General features: G+C 36.8%; 1 protein-coding gene across 32 annotated transcripts in view; it reads left to right on the top strand.

Moving 5' to 3' along the window:
- SOX6 (SRY-box transcription factor 6) overlaps positions 1–15,107 on the top strand; it is a 374,330-nt gene extending 359,223 nt beyond the window's left edge. For 31 of the 32 annotated variants that reach the window (XM_072929673.1, XM_072929674.1, XM_072929672.1 and 28 more), the window contains 2 exons: positions 746–962; positions 8,120–15,107. In XM_072929673.1, the coding sequence (XP_072785774.1) occupies positions 746–962; positions 8,120–8,423 (521 nt within the window). In that variant the 3' untranslated portion in view covers positions 8,424–15,107. Of the gene's footprint in view, positions 1–745; positions 963–5,173; positions 5,225–8,119 lie in introns of all 32 variants that reach the window. The other variant, XM_072929685.1, reaches the window with a different exon arrangement.
- The last annotated feature ends 638 nt before the right edge of the window (positions 15,108–15,745 follow it).

Raw genomic sequence — 15,745 nt, 5'->3', positions numbered from 1 at the left:
TGCAGTGTGCTTTCTGTTTTACTTTTTATCTTTCCAATGTGAGTTTGTGAAATGTAACTGTTTTTATTCAGTTCTGTGCGCTTATTACATCTGGCCAGAAAATAATATGCATAATAGAATTTAAAATAGGTGTCAGTATTATGTCAAGCTTATATCAGAAGTTCAGTAAATTTAGGACGCCCAGACAGCAAGGGATTGTTCAGAATTTTGCTGAATCTATTAGGTTTGATACTTTTTTCCTGCTACATAGCAAGCTATTAATATCTATTAGCAGGAGTGTATAAACCAAATTCTCATAAAAATATCAAAGAAGTCTGTGTCCCTAGGCAATGTGTTAGGCTTTCAACAGTGAAAGTATGGCTGCAGACTTTTCTTAACCACCATACTGTGCGTGGTATTACAGAGGTATGGAATTACTCACAGATTAATGCTTTTATTGTAAAATATTAAGTAGTCTGTTTTGCAGCACGAGGCTGAGATTTTGAGACTTAACTATTGATTTTACGTGCACCCTATTTAACAGAGATTTACATATGCTTGGTCTGCAGCAATATCTGAAAGTCAGGGTTCTTTTAAGGTGTCTCAGGTTGTGCAAGCCAATATATGTGCAGACTGATGTAAATTTAAATCAGTTTATTTAACGAACTTAATTAAAATTTATCATGGCGAGAAGGCATGTTGAATTGTGTATGTGCACAGCTAAACCCGCTTTACTTGAGCACTCACTAACATTTTGTGTCCATAGGATCTCGCTGGAAGTCCATGTCAAATCAGGAGAAACAACCTTATTATGAAGAGCAGGCACGACTAAGTAAAATCCACCTAGAAAAGTACCCTAATTACAAATACAAGCCTCGACCAAAACGTACCTGCATTGTGGATGGGAAGAAGCTGCGGATTGGTGAATACAAGCAGCTGATGAGGTCTCGAAGACAGGAGATGAGGCAGTTTTTTACCGTAGGGTGAGTACAATTGTTGTAATTGTTTTCCAAGATGGAGCACGCTGTTTGAAACCAAATTGACTTTATCTGTTTAAGTCACTGACTAATGTCATTTAGCAGGAAAGGGTTTGAACCGGTAAGACCTTATTAAAAACATAAGATGGAATATGGAGCTATCAGCTTGCCACTGAATGCTGATTATGAGACTGATTGTGGAATTCTTTAAACTCAAAAGAAGTTGTTTCCATTACCCTGAAAGGTTTGAATCATGTCTTTTGTGAGTTTTTAGTAAGCTAATCCATTCTGGGTTAGTAATGACTCCAGCATCATTTCCTAAATTAAGAAAAGAACAAAGAGAGAAACACAAAGGATTATTCCGGTGTAGAATAAGGAGTCAGGAGAGGGGAGAAAGGGAAAGGAGTAATAGCAGTTGTATGAGGAACACACACAAATGAATGATATCAAGGTATGAAGCTACTAGGAATTTTTTTATATAGAGAAGTGTATACATTTAAAAAAAATGTTTTAGAAATAATCTTTTAAGTAGTGTATAAATAGACTGGGTAGATTTATAACTCAAAATGTATGGCCCTAAATGATCCTAGCATGGTTTTAAGAACATTGTGTGTGTTTTTAGTGGTATTTCCTCTGGTGTTCAGCAGAGAAAGTAGCATTATGAAAGATCTACAGGCTAAAGATAACAAAAGTCCAGTGAAACAACTGCACCATAACTGATTTCTCGCTCTTGTTTCTTTTTTTTTATGAATTAATCTGTGATGCTCAGTGCTCCAACACAATGTTTCTGGTGATTTACAAAGAGTCTAAAATCTGTCTCCAGTGCCAGCCTTTCCAAATTCACAATGTTCTGCTTATTTCTCTAATCACAATAGTCTCCTTTTGTTGGGTACTTCACTACCAGATAATTGACCTTGACGTCGATTATGTGCCCTCATTTTTGGCTTGGGATCCAGAACTCCTGTTGCAGTCAATTATTTTGTGGTACAGCCTGCAACAATGTGGGCTCTTTCTTCAATCAGTAAATAGAAGTGGTTTTGATATCTTGAGATAGCCTTCCAGCCTATAGTTATGACATTGTTTTTTTATTCTTCAGTCTAAGGGAAATTGTTTACTAATAGTCTTCCATCAAAATTGCACATAGGACTCTAAATAGAAATCTGAATTTATACTTCACATCACAAATTATATTCAGATTGAGGGAATGAAATTCTAGCTTACGTCTTCCAAAGCAGATTGACAGACCAAATCACATCTAGACAAGAAATGCCAAAACAGAAGTCTGAACAATTTGAGAATTGTTTGCTAATTCAAAACAGCATTAAGCATTTTACACATTAAATGTGATGGCTAAATGGGAGTGAATATGGAGGATGGATTTAAGAAACTTCTTAAAGTGCCTACCTAAAGGGTGATATTTCTATTAAAATATATAGGCACTGAAAGCTATTCAAAACTACACTGGTGCAACCTAATCTTTCTCATACATCCAATGGTGTGACTGTGAAGACCATGAGAACGTCACCATTTTTTGAAAGGATTGTTTCCAATTTTTACTAATGCTAAGTCCACTTCACCATGTTGTATTCATGTTGAAGAAGTTTAAAGTCCTCTACCTCTGTGCAGTTATATGATGGTGCACTGGACTTTACCAAAACCAATGACTGTTTGTTGTGCAAGTGATAGAAAAGGGAGTATGGAGTTTAATGGATGCATTCAATAAAGATGAAATGAGAGCCATGTTGCTGCTCAATGTGAACATAGATTACAGTCCTGAGGAATCACAGGCTGGGACTTAAAAAAATTATTTCAAACTTCCCTGTGTCTTCCCACTGTTGTCCCTAATTCCCGTTTACCCTCAAGAATAATTTAAAACAAACTTATTGGAAGACACCAAGTAAAATTAGTGAAAAACCCAGACTAGAACATCTTTTTTGGACTGAAACATAAAACATGGAATCATTTGTCTCAGCAGAATAGTTTACCAAGTAATGAAAAGCAACATTTCTTTCAAATCAGATTATAACTAAGTGAAACACAGTAACTGAGCCCATCAGCTTCTTAAACTTACTCTTCTCTGTGATTAACATAAATATCACATAAAGCATCAGCTGGAACAGTTTTCCTAACTGACCTCACACCCCCATTATTTTTCCACTGTTTTGATGGAACAACATAAATCGTCTTTCAGAACTGTAGATGTGAGAGTTGAGATGCTGTTTCCTTTTCAGAGTGAAATAAGAGACAAATGTGGTTTTTCAGATTGAATATGCTCTGTGTTTACAGTAAATATTTCAGTGGAAGATACAGAACAAAAGTACAAAATAGACTCCAATGAAATGTGCCAAGTGTTTCATACTGCTTGAAGCACTGCTGCGGGTTTTTTTGTTGCTTTTTTTTTTTTTTTTTTTTTTTTTAAAGAACAAACAAATTAAGTCGGGAATGGGCACACCAAAATGGCAACAAAATATCATAGAATAAAAAGATAAGTAGGAGATGCGTGAAGAGTCAGATACACATTCAAAGCAGGTGGCTAAAGGAAATAATAAAAAACAAGAGAAAAACCAGTATTTTTCATAATTCCATTTGTGTTTTTCTTATACCAAATGTACATTTATATTTTAGGCAAGCCAGTAAATGCTAGTTCCTGTCAGATTCCCTTAGGTGAGCCACTGGCTAGCATAGGATAATTCTGCTGTGGGTACAACCCCCCACCACAAACAGGGAGTTCTCCATGGCTCAAACTTTTTGTTGCAAAAGGGTCACGCTGCTCACTTCACTGACCACAGTCTTTGACAAACTTTGGTAAGATGCACAAAGGGAGTTTAAAGAATTTCAATATACAAACTGGCCATGATTTAAAATAAAATAGAGAAATAAGCTAATGAGTGGCCATGTTCTGTTCCAATTTTTGAAGAAAAACCTCTAAAGAGTGAAGATTTCTTGGGATAAATTAGCCCAGAAATTAATGTTTACAGATAACTGTTGTATATCTAATAGAACAAAATCTGGGAACTGCCAAGTATTTTAAAGAACAGACTGGAACTTAGAGTGTGCATAGGCCTTCTATTGCATCCCTACTTTAATGAATTTTGCTCCAAATGAGGCAGATAATATACAGAAATAATTCATGTTTAATGCAGTGTATGTTAAAAAATTGCTGCTTTCAATCTAGGGGAAGCTGAATCTGAAGCCAGCTATGTCTTTAAAATAATTGAGTTATTTTTAATAGTAAAATTATTAATGGAACTTGTGAATGATATCTTCAGCATAAGTTAATCCCGAACAGACTTCAAGTGATTTACAATTTATCCTCAATAGTAGTTATTTGTAATGCATAAATAAATGTGAGCTAAAAAATGGATCATATATAAGCCATAAATTCAGATATTTTAAGTTGAGTCTGTCTTTTGTTGCCTTGTCTTACAAAGATAATTCATTGCTCAGTCATTTTTACAGTCTAATACACTCTAAATAGAGGTATATGCTATATACATTTCTCTGCAAAATGATGTAAGCAGTAACTTTTTTCTGTGCTTTACCAGTGTAAGATGTTTAGAATAAAGCCTTTATAGTGTTTATAACTACTGTACACACGTAGTCTGAATGTTGCTAGGCTATGGTTTTGAATAAGTCTGTAATATTATATGCCTGTAGCTTGAACTTAAAGCAAGTACACAATGGGTGCTTTTGTGAGATTTACTGTTATTTCATTCCTTATGGGAATGTAAGTTTCAGGAGTGTGTAACATATGAGCGTTTTGCTTGATGCAATCAATTTTTGCTTCAGACATTTGAATAGCTGTCAGAAAATGGTTGAGAAGGGATCAGAAAACAATGGTCATTTGCCAATTTAAATGTTTGGCTGGTTTGGAAAAAGTCAGAAGAGGAATATTCTCCAGAAAATACTAAGAATATTAATGCCACAAATTTGTGAGCAGGTCAGTTTGGCTAAGAATTTTCATGTTACTTCCATTTTTATATTCACTTAAATATTTTGGGCCAAATCTTAAGCCCCAGAGTGGACAAACAAGTTATCAGTGCTAGCAGAGAAGAGGAGAATGACCTCTATTATTGTCCACATGAGGATTTCTTTATCAAAGAGGAGATGGTGGGGACAGGAGTGGTCTGAAGCCAGGGTACGTAGAGATGTTCTACCATTCCTCATGGATCTGAACAGACCAGAAGATTAATGTTGCTTTCTGGAAATCTTAACAGGCAGAAAACTTCCATGTGCAACTGAACTGAAATGTAACCTGTAGCTTGCAGGTAAAGTATGTTTTTATGTCCCCCCTCCAAGGTTCTATGATTGGTAAAACTTTAGCTAGAGGTAATGATTAAATGTGTGGAATTTAATGTAATAAAAGACTCCATTAACATGAATGCCTTTAAAATCTACAAATATAAGAAAACATAATGGCCAGAGTTGTAGGTTAGAAACTCCAACTCTTCCTTTAAGAGAGAGTATTGGGAATTTAAACAAATGCTGTGTTTTCCTCCTGACAAGAACTTAATTACTTGGGAAATGATAATACTCATCTCTAGTAACATATGCCATCCACATAGTTTGTGATATTTTAAAATAAGACTTTCTGGGCTGTAATGTAGCAACTAGAGCAGAATTTACAGTGACAACCTGATCAGTTCTAAATAATAACAGGTATTAAATCAGAGGTAGGTGTCCAGTTACTGGGGGTGTGTACGTTCCTGTGTTTAAGTGCTAGCAAATCTTTTGCTAGCAAATGGGTAGCAATTTGAGACCCTTTCCAATTAGGTGGTACAGTTACCACATGTTTACAGTTCCACAGTGAGATATAGGTAATTTAAAGTTATTACCCAGCCAGCAGCAGGCATGCACAGCATGTCTGATTTTTGTTTAACATGTAAAAAAGGACTGCATTTATGGATGACAAATTCAGTAAGCCTTTAACTTTCCTGTTAGACCAATCAAGTTCTTCGACAATTAGATTCATTCAGTAGCTTGCCATGCATTTGTCTGGTGTGCTCCCAAGTAAAAAGCACCTCTGTGAATTTGGCTTCTTTATGCTCAGATGACCTTCTCCATTTATACTTTGAAATGAGTGGTACTTGGACAAGTGTACCCAGTCCCACAGAAATGTGGATATGCAGAAGAGTTCTGCTGACTGTTTGAAAGAATACCAGGATTTCTCTGTCCTTTAGGCCTTAACATTGATAACCATCACTTCATCAACATATCTCACAGCATTGTGTTAAGCAGACTTTTAAAATTGTTCTTGCTGCTTGTAAAAAGGCAATTTGCTTCTGAAAAAATACAAACTTTTTGGGGAGGGGAGGTATAGAGGTGGATATCAGTGTTCTGATACTTAATGTCATCTGTATCACAGCAGCAGGTCCTGCTCAAATTTTCTTTGAGTCAGTTCTACAACTTCTGTTACAGGAGTTGTGAAAACTTTTCTCAAAGCATCATCTGGCATTGATAGGATGGTGTTCTTTGATGAACAACTGGTGATGTTTTGTTTTGTGAATTTATTTATTCTAAGAAATACCAGTAAAAGATTATTAGATAGGCAGATTAGAAAGAATTAAGTGGGTATGGCCTGCTGACAGCTACATAGACTTATTCTGTTGACCATGTGTGGGTTTCTTTTTCCTCCATGTGTGGGTTTCTTTTTCCTCTGCTTTGTAGAAACATTCATTAATGTTTCTGCATTTTCTGTGTCTAAACGTTGTGGAGGAGATACGTGTGGGTTTCTAGCAGTAATAGTTTATACTCCTGAAAACATGCAATTCTAAGCCAGGAATGTTCCCATGTGAGGTAGGTGTTCAATTTTATGGATAAAGTATTGAAAGATGTTTGCAGAAAATCACTTGCAAGCAAATACATTGGCTGAAAATTGTTTTCACAGAACATTTATCAGACCATTTAAAAAGTGAAAATTTAGTGAAAAATCCCAAGCTGTTTGTAAATCATCTGCAAATCATCATTTGCAAACAGGAGTATAATGACTGTGTCAAATGAATTACTGAGTTTTTGCTCGCTGCTAGCCAGGTGTACGAGACTTACACAACAGATGTTTGAATTTCTCAAGCTGTGCAGAGGCTGTAAGAGTCAGGCAGTACCGGCCGTGGCAGGACTGCAAAGCATTTCAGTGGTGTTACACAGGGTGTTCATGATTTCAATGTATCACTACCCAAACCCGAAGGACTGCAGCTTCCCTGACACTCTCTTGTGTGATATTTATCAAAATTAGGGTTTGATCAATGAACAATAAATACTCAACATTTAGGACTTTTTAAATAAGCTTAACATTATTTTTGTATTGATTTAGCCAATGATTAGGAATTGATGAGACTGGTTTATAAAACCTCCTTTTGAATTTAGCATAGAATGGCATAGTGGTCAAGATGGAGATTCCTTAGACTATTCAAACATACCTGACACTGTTTTTCCTACTAAGATCTATAATAGTTCACTGTTACTGGGTCAATATTGCTCTAAAGAAGTTTGGGAATATATTGAAATATATGATTCTTTAAATAGATTATGCAAATAGGCATGTATGTTCAATAACTAGTCAATACAAAATCAGCATCTTCCACGGCAGATTTGCTGGGCTTTTTTTAAGTACTTTGCTTCAAAACCCCCATCTTAAACATGAAATCCTAAAAAGCAAATGGCATCCTGATGATGGATACAAATAAAAATCAAAAGCCAGCAATCAATTCTCAAAAGAATGTCCAAGGAGTCTACCTGGCACTTACATAGTAAATAAGATACTTTTTTCTTTCTGCTTTTTGGGTAATCTTGAGGTCCTCTCATTAACAGAAGCTCTTGCCATAAATTTAGAGGGTTTAGATTTTGGATACATGGTGTCTAGGATAGTAGGCAGGCATCACATGGTGCCTGAAGCCTTTTGGTGGTCCATGTCCAAGTGCTAGTTTGCATTATGACTCGAATATACACACACAATACATGAAAGGATGTCTGGTAGTGACTGAAAACACTTCAGTTCCCAGTTGTCCTTTGGGGGAGGTAATGAACCAATACCATAGAGGACTCTAAGCCCAGAGGAATACATGGAGCCTTTCTAGGAAACCACCTTCTTTTCATTCCTTTGGACTTGCAAGTCTTCACTCCTCTATACACAGGCAATGACACTTACCTCTTGTTTTTCCTTCCAGACAACAGCCTCAGATTCCAATCACCACGGGAACAGGAGTTGTCTACCCTGGTGCTATTACCATGGCCACCACCACGCCGTCCCCTCAGATGACATCAGATTGCTCCAGCACCTCTGCCAGCCCTGAGCCCAGCATCCCTGTCATCCAGAGCACTTATGGTATGAAGACGGACAGCGGAAGCCTTCCTGGGAACGAAATGATAAACGGAGAGGATGAAATAGAAATGTACGAGGACTATGAGGATGATCCCAAATCAGACTATAGTAGTGAAAATGAAGCCCATGAGGCAGTCAGTGCCAACTGAGGAGTGTTCACAGAATTAAAGTACTCAGACTCATTTGGGTTTTTTTGGGGTTTTTTTGAACAAAAGTTCTTAAAGAGCCTGCATGCATGTGTGGCTCCTACAGTTACATCAGCAGAATGGTCTTAAATGTTTCTTATCGTGTGAGACAGATTGTTTCCCTAATTTTTCATGAACTTGGTTTTTTTTTGTTTTTGTTTTGTTTTGTTTTGTTTTTAATTTAGATGAAGACATAAATATCAGACATCAGGACTTGAGAACTTATATGAATCAATAGCTGTCTTACAAGTCTTACCTTTGTCTTTTTCCGTTTGGATGCTGTTAAAGGTTTAAGTTACTGTTTAGATGGGGGTTATACATTCTCACTCAGGTATGCTGTGCCAGCCTACAGGTTGTGAATGTGTTTTTATTCTGGATTATTTTAGAAAACAAAATCTGCAGATTTCATATTGTGAAACAGAACAAGTCCGCAAGTGTGCACACCTGTGCATCATAGCTTGTCTTTCAAAAATAGTCTCGGAATTCCATTTTTTTTCCATATGTATAGCTGAATTTCTGATGTGCCAAACTTTTCATAACTTTTGAATCTTAGCATTTAAACAAAAAGTCTTAAAGGAGACACTGTAAAGTCTTAGACAATCCTTTGGCATCTTAAAAAAAATATATATAAAACGTAATTTTTTTCCAGAATATGGTAAAGTACTCAGGAATCTGGAGACAGGATATTCTTAATTAGTGAACATGGTTGCCATAGTGCATGTGCCCAATTGCTTTTGCCTCTTGATGTGCCATTAGTGTGAAATTTTAAGTAAGCACAAAAGAGCGATCACCAGCTATGGACAGGCCTGTCTTAGCAGTGTGAGGCCACCTCTGATTACATTCTCTACCCCTTTGCTTTTTAACCCTTGCATTCAGTCTTAACACATTTTCTCTTAAATAATTTATTCATTCCAGAATGTCAAGGGTCCAAATACTTAATATTTATTTTTAAAAGTACAGTTGGTGGCATTACACTTACAATTCCTTATTGATATTTTAAAGAGCCTCTTCTTTCCCCTTCCCTAAATCACACAGGTATATGAAAATAAAAGTGCACCTGCTACTAAAATGAACATGACCTTTATGAATGAGAAACTCACTTGTTCCTCTAACACTGTATGTTCAAGGAGCACTTGGAAACACTCTGCTATATGTATTGCAAAATAAAGTGAGTACTTTTATATGTACATAGAGTACAAATACCCCTAAAAATGTATTTATAGTTATAAACCTCTACACTTAGCAAGGGCAGTCGTAAAATCCGAACTGAATTTACAGTCCACCATGGTGAATTTTTAGGGCCTGACGAACCTGTGGCAAATCATGGCTCTGTACAGAATGTTCCCATTGCCACCTGAAGGAACTGTGCTACCTTAAGTATTTATGCAGTGATTTATTTGTGAGACTCCAAGTGCGGGAGGGAGGGACACTAAAATATCTAATTGCAAAGGTGGGAAAATGGGCCATCAAAAATATTTATTGTATATTAGTCATGTGGGAATGTGACCTGTCACGCGCTTTGGGATCTTTGGATGTAAGGTGCTATAGAAATTAAAATTTCTGTTTGTATTGCTCCTAGAAGCCATGCAATTACTGGAAAAAATTCTGGGAAATACGCAAGACTCAATTCAAAGATTAGATTTGTTTGATTTCAAAGATGGAGGAGAAACTGCCTTTATTTTTTTCCCCTCATACTCCCCTCCTGTTCACAAATAGATCACTGTACATAAATACAGTTCCAATAGGCCTGATGATTAACTGTGCTGAAGCTCCTCAACTCCCTCAGCTTTTATTTGGAATTGGCTGTGCTCAGCACACTGGTGATAAGTTCAGGCTCGGGCTGAGAGGTACCAGGGGTCTAGAGCAGCTCCTCTGAAAGTCTGGGAGCATCTTCTCACAGAGCTGCACAGGTTTGGCTTAGGAATTGGTGAGACTGGTTTATGAAACAAAAGGAGCCTGTGTTGGTCTGGCTGTCCTGGTGCATCCTGATCTGCAGACACCCCTGTGAGCTGCAATGGCAAGATGCTCTGTGGAGGAGCAGTCACCTTCCTGACAGCCCCACTGATCCCTGTCCTGCCAGGAACAGCCATTTTTGCCACTGTAGGAATCGTGTTTCTATGTGAAAGAACGAAACTCCCCAAGACAAAGAAGATTGTTCAATTTACAGGACAATTTATAAAGATAATGGCATAGAAACACAATGGTCAAATTTCTCTGACCATTTTGTAATTTGGAACAAAAAAAAAGCTATATTTTTAATATTTATTTAACTGTGTTCTGAGTCCATGTCTAATGAGCAATAAACTGGTCTAGCCAAGTCTTCAAAGGCATATGCTGTGTCATTAGCTGGTGAGCGTCCTCTTTAAGCTGGCTAAGGTACTGATAGAAAGTGGTTTTTTGTTCTTAAAATAGCTTGGAAATTTGAACTGGTTTTAATACATTCAGCTCAGATTGGGGGGAGGACATCATTATTTCCTAAAAAAAAAAAAAAAAAAAAAAAAAAAGACTATTTATTAATGTCTTACATAATTCTCCAGTTAGAAGTATCTCTCCCTCCCCCCACGTCACTTTCTTTCTCTCTTGCTCTCTTTTTTTCCTGGTTTTGTTGCATAGGTAGAATGCTGTATTGCTAGCATTGTATTTTATGTAATTATTTCTTTGCACAAAGGCAAACATTTAGATTAGTTGGTTAATTTTTTTTTTTTTTAATTTTATGACCATGCCAAAATAATATTCTGCAGGCTTGTGGAGAACAAAGGACTGTTCTTTAGGACTGAAACTTGATTTTGCTTGTAGTACAAAAAAAACACACACTCACAGATGTTGTTTCGTAAGTGTTATAAGCACTGGATATAAATGGTATTTTTTATCACTTCTGACTAATGTGAAACTGTTGTACGAAAACTACATGAACAAAAGTCATCTGTTTCGACTCGTGTGGGCCTGCCTCACAGTTGCCGGATTTGAGTCATTTTTATGTCTTGTTATTTCATTTATTTATGCAAAATACATGTATGTATGAACACTTTGTTTTAGCTCCAGCCCTGCCTCAATGCTGATGCTCTGTACGTTAAAGCCACATTCTTGAAAATGACTGGCTGTTCAGGAATCACCAGCTGGTAAAAACTGCATTTACTAGCTGGGGGAGTGGGAGGAACATATTTGAATCTGAATTGTGCCTATGAGCATGTTATTCTATTTATTAGCCGACATTGGCTCTAAAATGTCAGTAGAAATCAAGGAAGGACAATCATAAGGATGAAACCCAACATTTTTTACTTTATTAATCGGAGCTCAAAACAAAGTTTTTTGATGAATTTGCCATCTCATTTTAGATTTTTTTTAAATTGTGTAAATATAACATAGGAAATAGAATTTTATTTTTTGTTCATGGATACTTAGTGAAGTATAAGTTATGTATTTACTTTTGTTCTATATCAGTGTATGTTGGTCCATATTAAATGCTGACAAGTCACTGTACCTCATGTAGATGCTGAATTTACACCCGCAGTGTGAGCGCAGTATTGTGGACCTGTAGCTGGGACAGCAAGATGCCTCACTTGTGCTCTTTCTGATTTTTAATAGCATATTCCACAAACAGGGAATACTTTCTTCTTTTTTAGAAAGTTGATACATGAAACATGCCAAATTTTGGCTACATTTAATGGGAAACACAGTCTTCTGAATCTGAGTAAAACCAATGTGATATTTTACTTACCAAGAATGGCATTTGGAAGTCAAAAGCATATCCCTGAAAGATTAAAATTACTGAAATGGCCCCTGCAACGCAGGCAAGACTTGGTGATATCAAACCTTTATGTTGTACATCCACTTAATCATGTTATTGTGACATTAGGCTATAATACCAGAGAAATTGTTCACACAATACACAAAGAGGATTCATGGAATTGCTTCTTAAGCTTTGTGTTTGAGGCCCCTTGGAAACTGACTGGAAAAATAACTCCATTCAGGAGCACTAATATAGTAATACTATTTTCTCTGTGAACAGTTTATTTAATTAACAGATAAAATATATTTTCTTTTGGAAAATTATTAAATACTTATATTCAAGAGAAGGAGACTCCCCAAACATTCTGGTACCAGCCAGAATAGTTCACTTCTAATTTTATAAAAATGGAAGATAAAGGTCCCAACGGAAACCATACTGCTTTCCAGGGTTTATGTGCAGAAACAGGTCTGGAGAACTGGCCAGATTCTGGTCTGCCTGTATATTTGGGTATCACCATTTAGCTTGTGAAACCACCTGCTGAGCATTCACAGGATCCCAACACAGTGCTCCTAAATCAGGATATTCAGGTGCAGTGTGAGGCAGGGGGAGGGAAAAGACAGAGGGATGGCTCTGGGATGGAAATGCAAACCCAACAGCAGCATTAGTCCCAATAAATACACTGCCCTGGGCAAAGTGCACAGCAGCCAGCTGTGGGCAACCTCTGCTTTGGATAAACACAACACAACCACCTCCCAGTGCCATCTAATCTCTGGGCTGGCTTTCTGCATCTTGTTTTTCAGCCACATCAAAAGCATGACATTTCAAAATCATCTCCCAGCAAAACATTCTATGAATTTAGACCCCATCCTCTCCCAGAAAAACACCTACCTACCTGCCTAACATGAAGCATGTTAGTACTTCCACGGTGGTCAAGAGGACCAGTGCATTGCTGCTGTGGAGTGGGGTGAGCTTTGCTGAGCCAGAGCCACAGTAAGAACAACTGCACTGGAGATGCAGCCATCAGGATGTATGATAGAGTTCTTCATGTTTTTATGAGAAGCTAATGAATGGGCTTGGACCCCTTGGTGTTTTGCATGCTTTTTTAAGATTCAAGTTGGCACTTAAGCATGTTCTTTTAAAAGAATAATACTATATGAGTTCATTTGATCATTTACAGAACACCTTTTCCTTTAAAAGAAACTTCTTCTAAACTAATTTTTTTTTTTTTGTACAGCCCATTAAAATCTGTGATTTATCTGAGGTCAAGTTACATTTTTGATAAGTAGCAATGCCCTGCTACAGAAGGAAAAAAATGTATGTGCAAAATCATTTCACTTTAATCCGACGCCCTTTCTCAACTACCAGAATTGTTGGAAATGGTGACAAAGAAGTCACCAATTCACATGAGATTTCACGTGCTGGGTAAAAAGGGGTAGGGTGGGGTGAACTGGGCTGAAGGAAAACTTATCAAATTGGTACTTATGGCAATATGAAAACTATAAAGCAACTTAGTGACATGGCTTGCTTTGTAATTTCCGCTTTCTAAAAACCACAAGTGAGGTCCTTGGTGCTCTTGGAGTATGGGGAATGTGCAAATATTTAACTGTTTGTATGCTGCACATTGCAGACCTGCTAGTGTGCATTCTCCGTTTGTCTTCCTTTGTCATTTGTGTTTTGCTTTCCAGAAAGCAATGTTGTTTTTTTTCTTGTACCTTTCTTCAGCTTGTAGCAAACTAGAATGCTTAGCATTTATGTTCATTCATTATTGTATTTCCCATGTAAAATTTTTTTTAGTACATTAAGACAAGCTTATAAGCTGTTACTACATAACTTATCTTACTGTAACTCTTATTTCCTGACATTGTAATTTGTTTGTGATGTATATTGTGAGATTGTACTCTATGTTAATTTAATCAGCACAATTCACTGACATGCTGGACTGACATGCTAGCTGCTGTTTCAAATTGTAAAGTTTGTTTAGAGCTGTTGGGACAACTGAGACTCTCTTGTCAAGGTACTATGCTTTGATTCCTATAGCAACACCATGGGTGCAGCTCTTACTGGCAAGGGCTGCTTGTTTAACAGCCACTGGCTACTTAATGGGCAGGTTTTCTTTGTAGAAATTCTACATACAGTGCAGGTACCTACCTGGGCCCATGGCCGGTAATTATTTGGGCGTTTAGAGGAAAAACTAGTGTCTATTGCTGCTTTGAATATGTTTTAAAGTCTGAAAATGTAAATAGTTTATCAAAAAAAAAAAAAAATCTTGTACAGTCCAGTGTAAAGTTTTTAAATGAACTTAAAGGTTGCCATCACATCTCACACTCTCCTCTTGATACAGTAAAAAGAAAAAAAAGAAAGAAAAAACTTTGCTAAGGATATTGATTTAAGAAAAAAAATCTGTTCTCAGATTAAAAAAGAGAATAGTTATTCTTAGCTCTGCTTCATTGCATAAACAGACTTCTTGGATTTTGTTGTGCAGTATTGACGTGAGGTAAATTAAATATTAAATAATCTTTCAGTGGTACTTTTAAGAGTCTTCTCCTCCTCTGCCTCAGTTATTGATGGAAAAGACAAAATTGAAAGACACTGTCCATATACAGTATGTTCTGGTGTATGTTGGCACCTTACCTACATGTTTCGGGTGGGAGGGATTTTTAAAATTTTTTTTCTTTTTTTTCCTTTTTTTTTTTTTTTTTGCACAAGGTGCTTTCCTGATATGTTAAACATGTCATCCTTGGGTGATACAGTATATGCCATGATAGGGGTTTAGACCCCTCAGGGGAGTGTCTATAAGACTGCCTATTTATGCTCATTTACCTCAAGACTGTCCTCTCTACCCTTAATCTATTCACCATCACTCCATCTTTTGTACTGCTGTTGACACTTACAAATTAAAGATAAATTTTGTTTTATGAGATGTGTGTGTGATTTCCTCTATGCATCCCTTATTCCTTTAAGTTTAGTATTAAAGACTGACCATGATGAGTTGATGGGAAAATGCAACTAGGCCTGTTCAGCTGGTCTCCTGTAAATTTGGTGACTGAATTTTACAGCCTTATGTTTTGTCCATGCCCTTCTAGTCTATGAAGGCATTTTTCAGCCTCTGAAATCCATTAACACCATATGCTATAAACGACATGCATGACAACCAATTTGACAGTACACACTGAATACTGTCAATTTTGTGTGCAGGAAGTGCTGTTGGTAGCAACATAATCTCAGAAGGATTTTTAGTGAGTAGAAATGAGACAAAAGAGTTCTCATGTTTCTTCTTTCTTTGCCTTCCCCTTTTCCGCTGCATATAACTTTAAACAAACTAACCAAAGTTAAACAGCAAAAAGCCTATAGTTGCCATATTGCCATGTCTGTAAATTGCTGCCATTGGTGTGTTGTGATTGGTTTCTGACTTAGAAATTAGTCATGGTTCTCATAGGAAAATAATAAATTACATTGAAGCGTACTGTACTGAAACAGAAATGTAAGAGAATCTTTTGGCTGTACATTACATAAGAGTCTAGTCAAGTTTCAGCTGGTGCACAAACCACCCTGAAAC

Source organism: Taeniopygia guttata, chromosome 5, assembly GCF_048771995.1.
Source record: "Taeniopygia guttata chromosome 5, bTaeGut7.mat, whole genome shotgun sequence".
NCBI lineage: Eukaryota > Metazoa > Chordata > Aves > Passeriformes > Estrildidae > Taeniopygia > Taeniopygia guttata.
The sequence above is the reverse complement of the archived record's forward strand: the minus strand, read 5'-3'. Positions and strand labels throughout refer to the sequence as shown.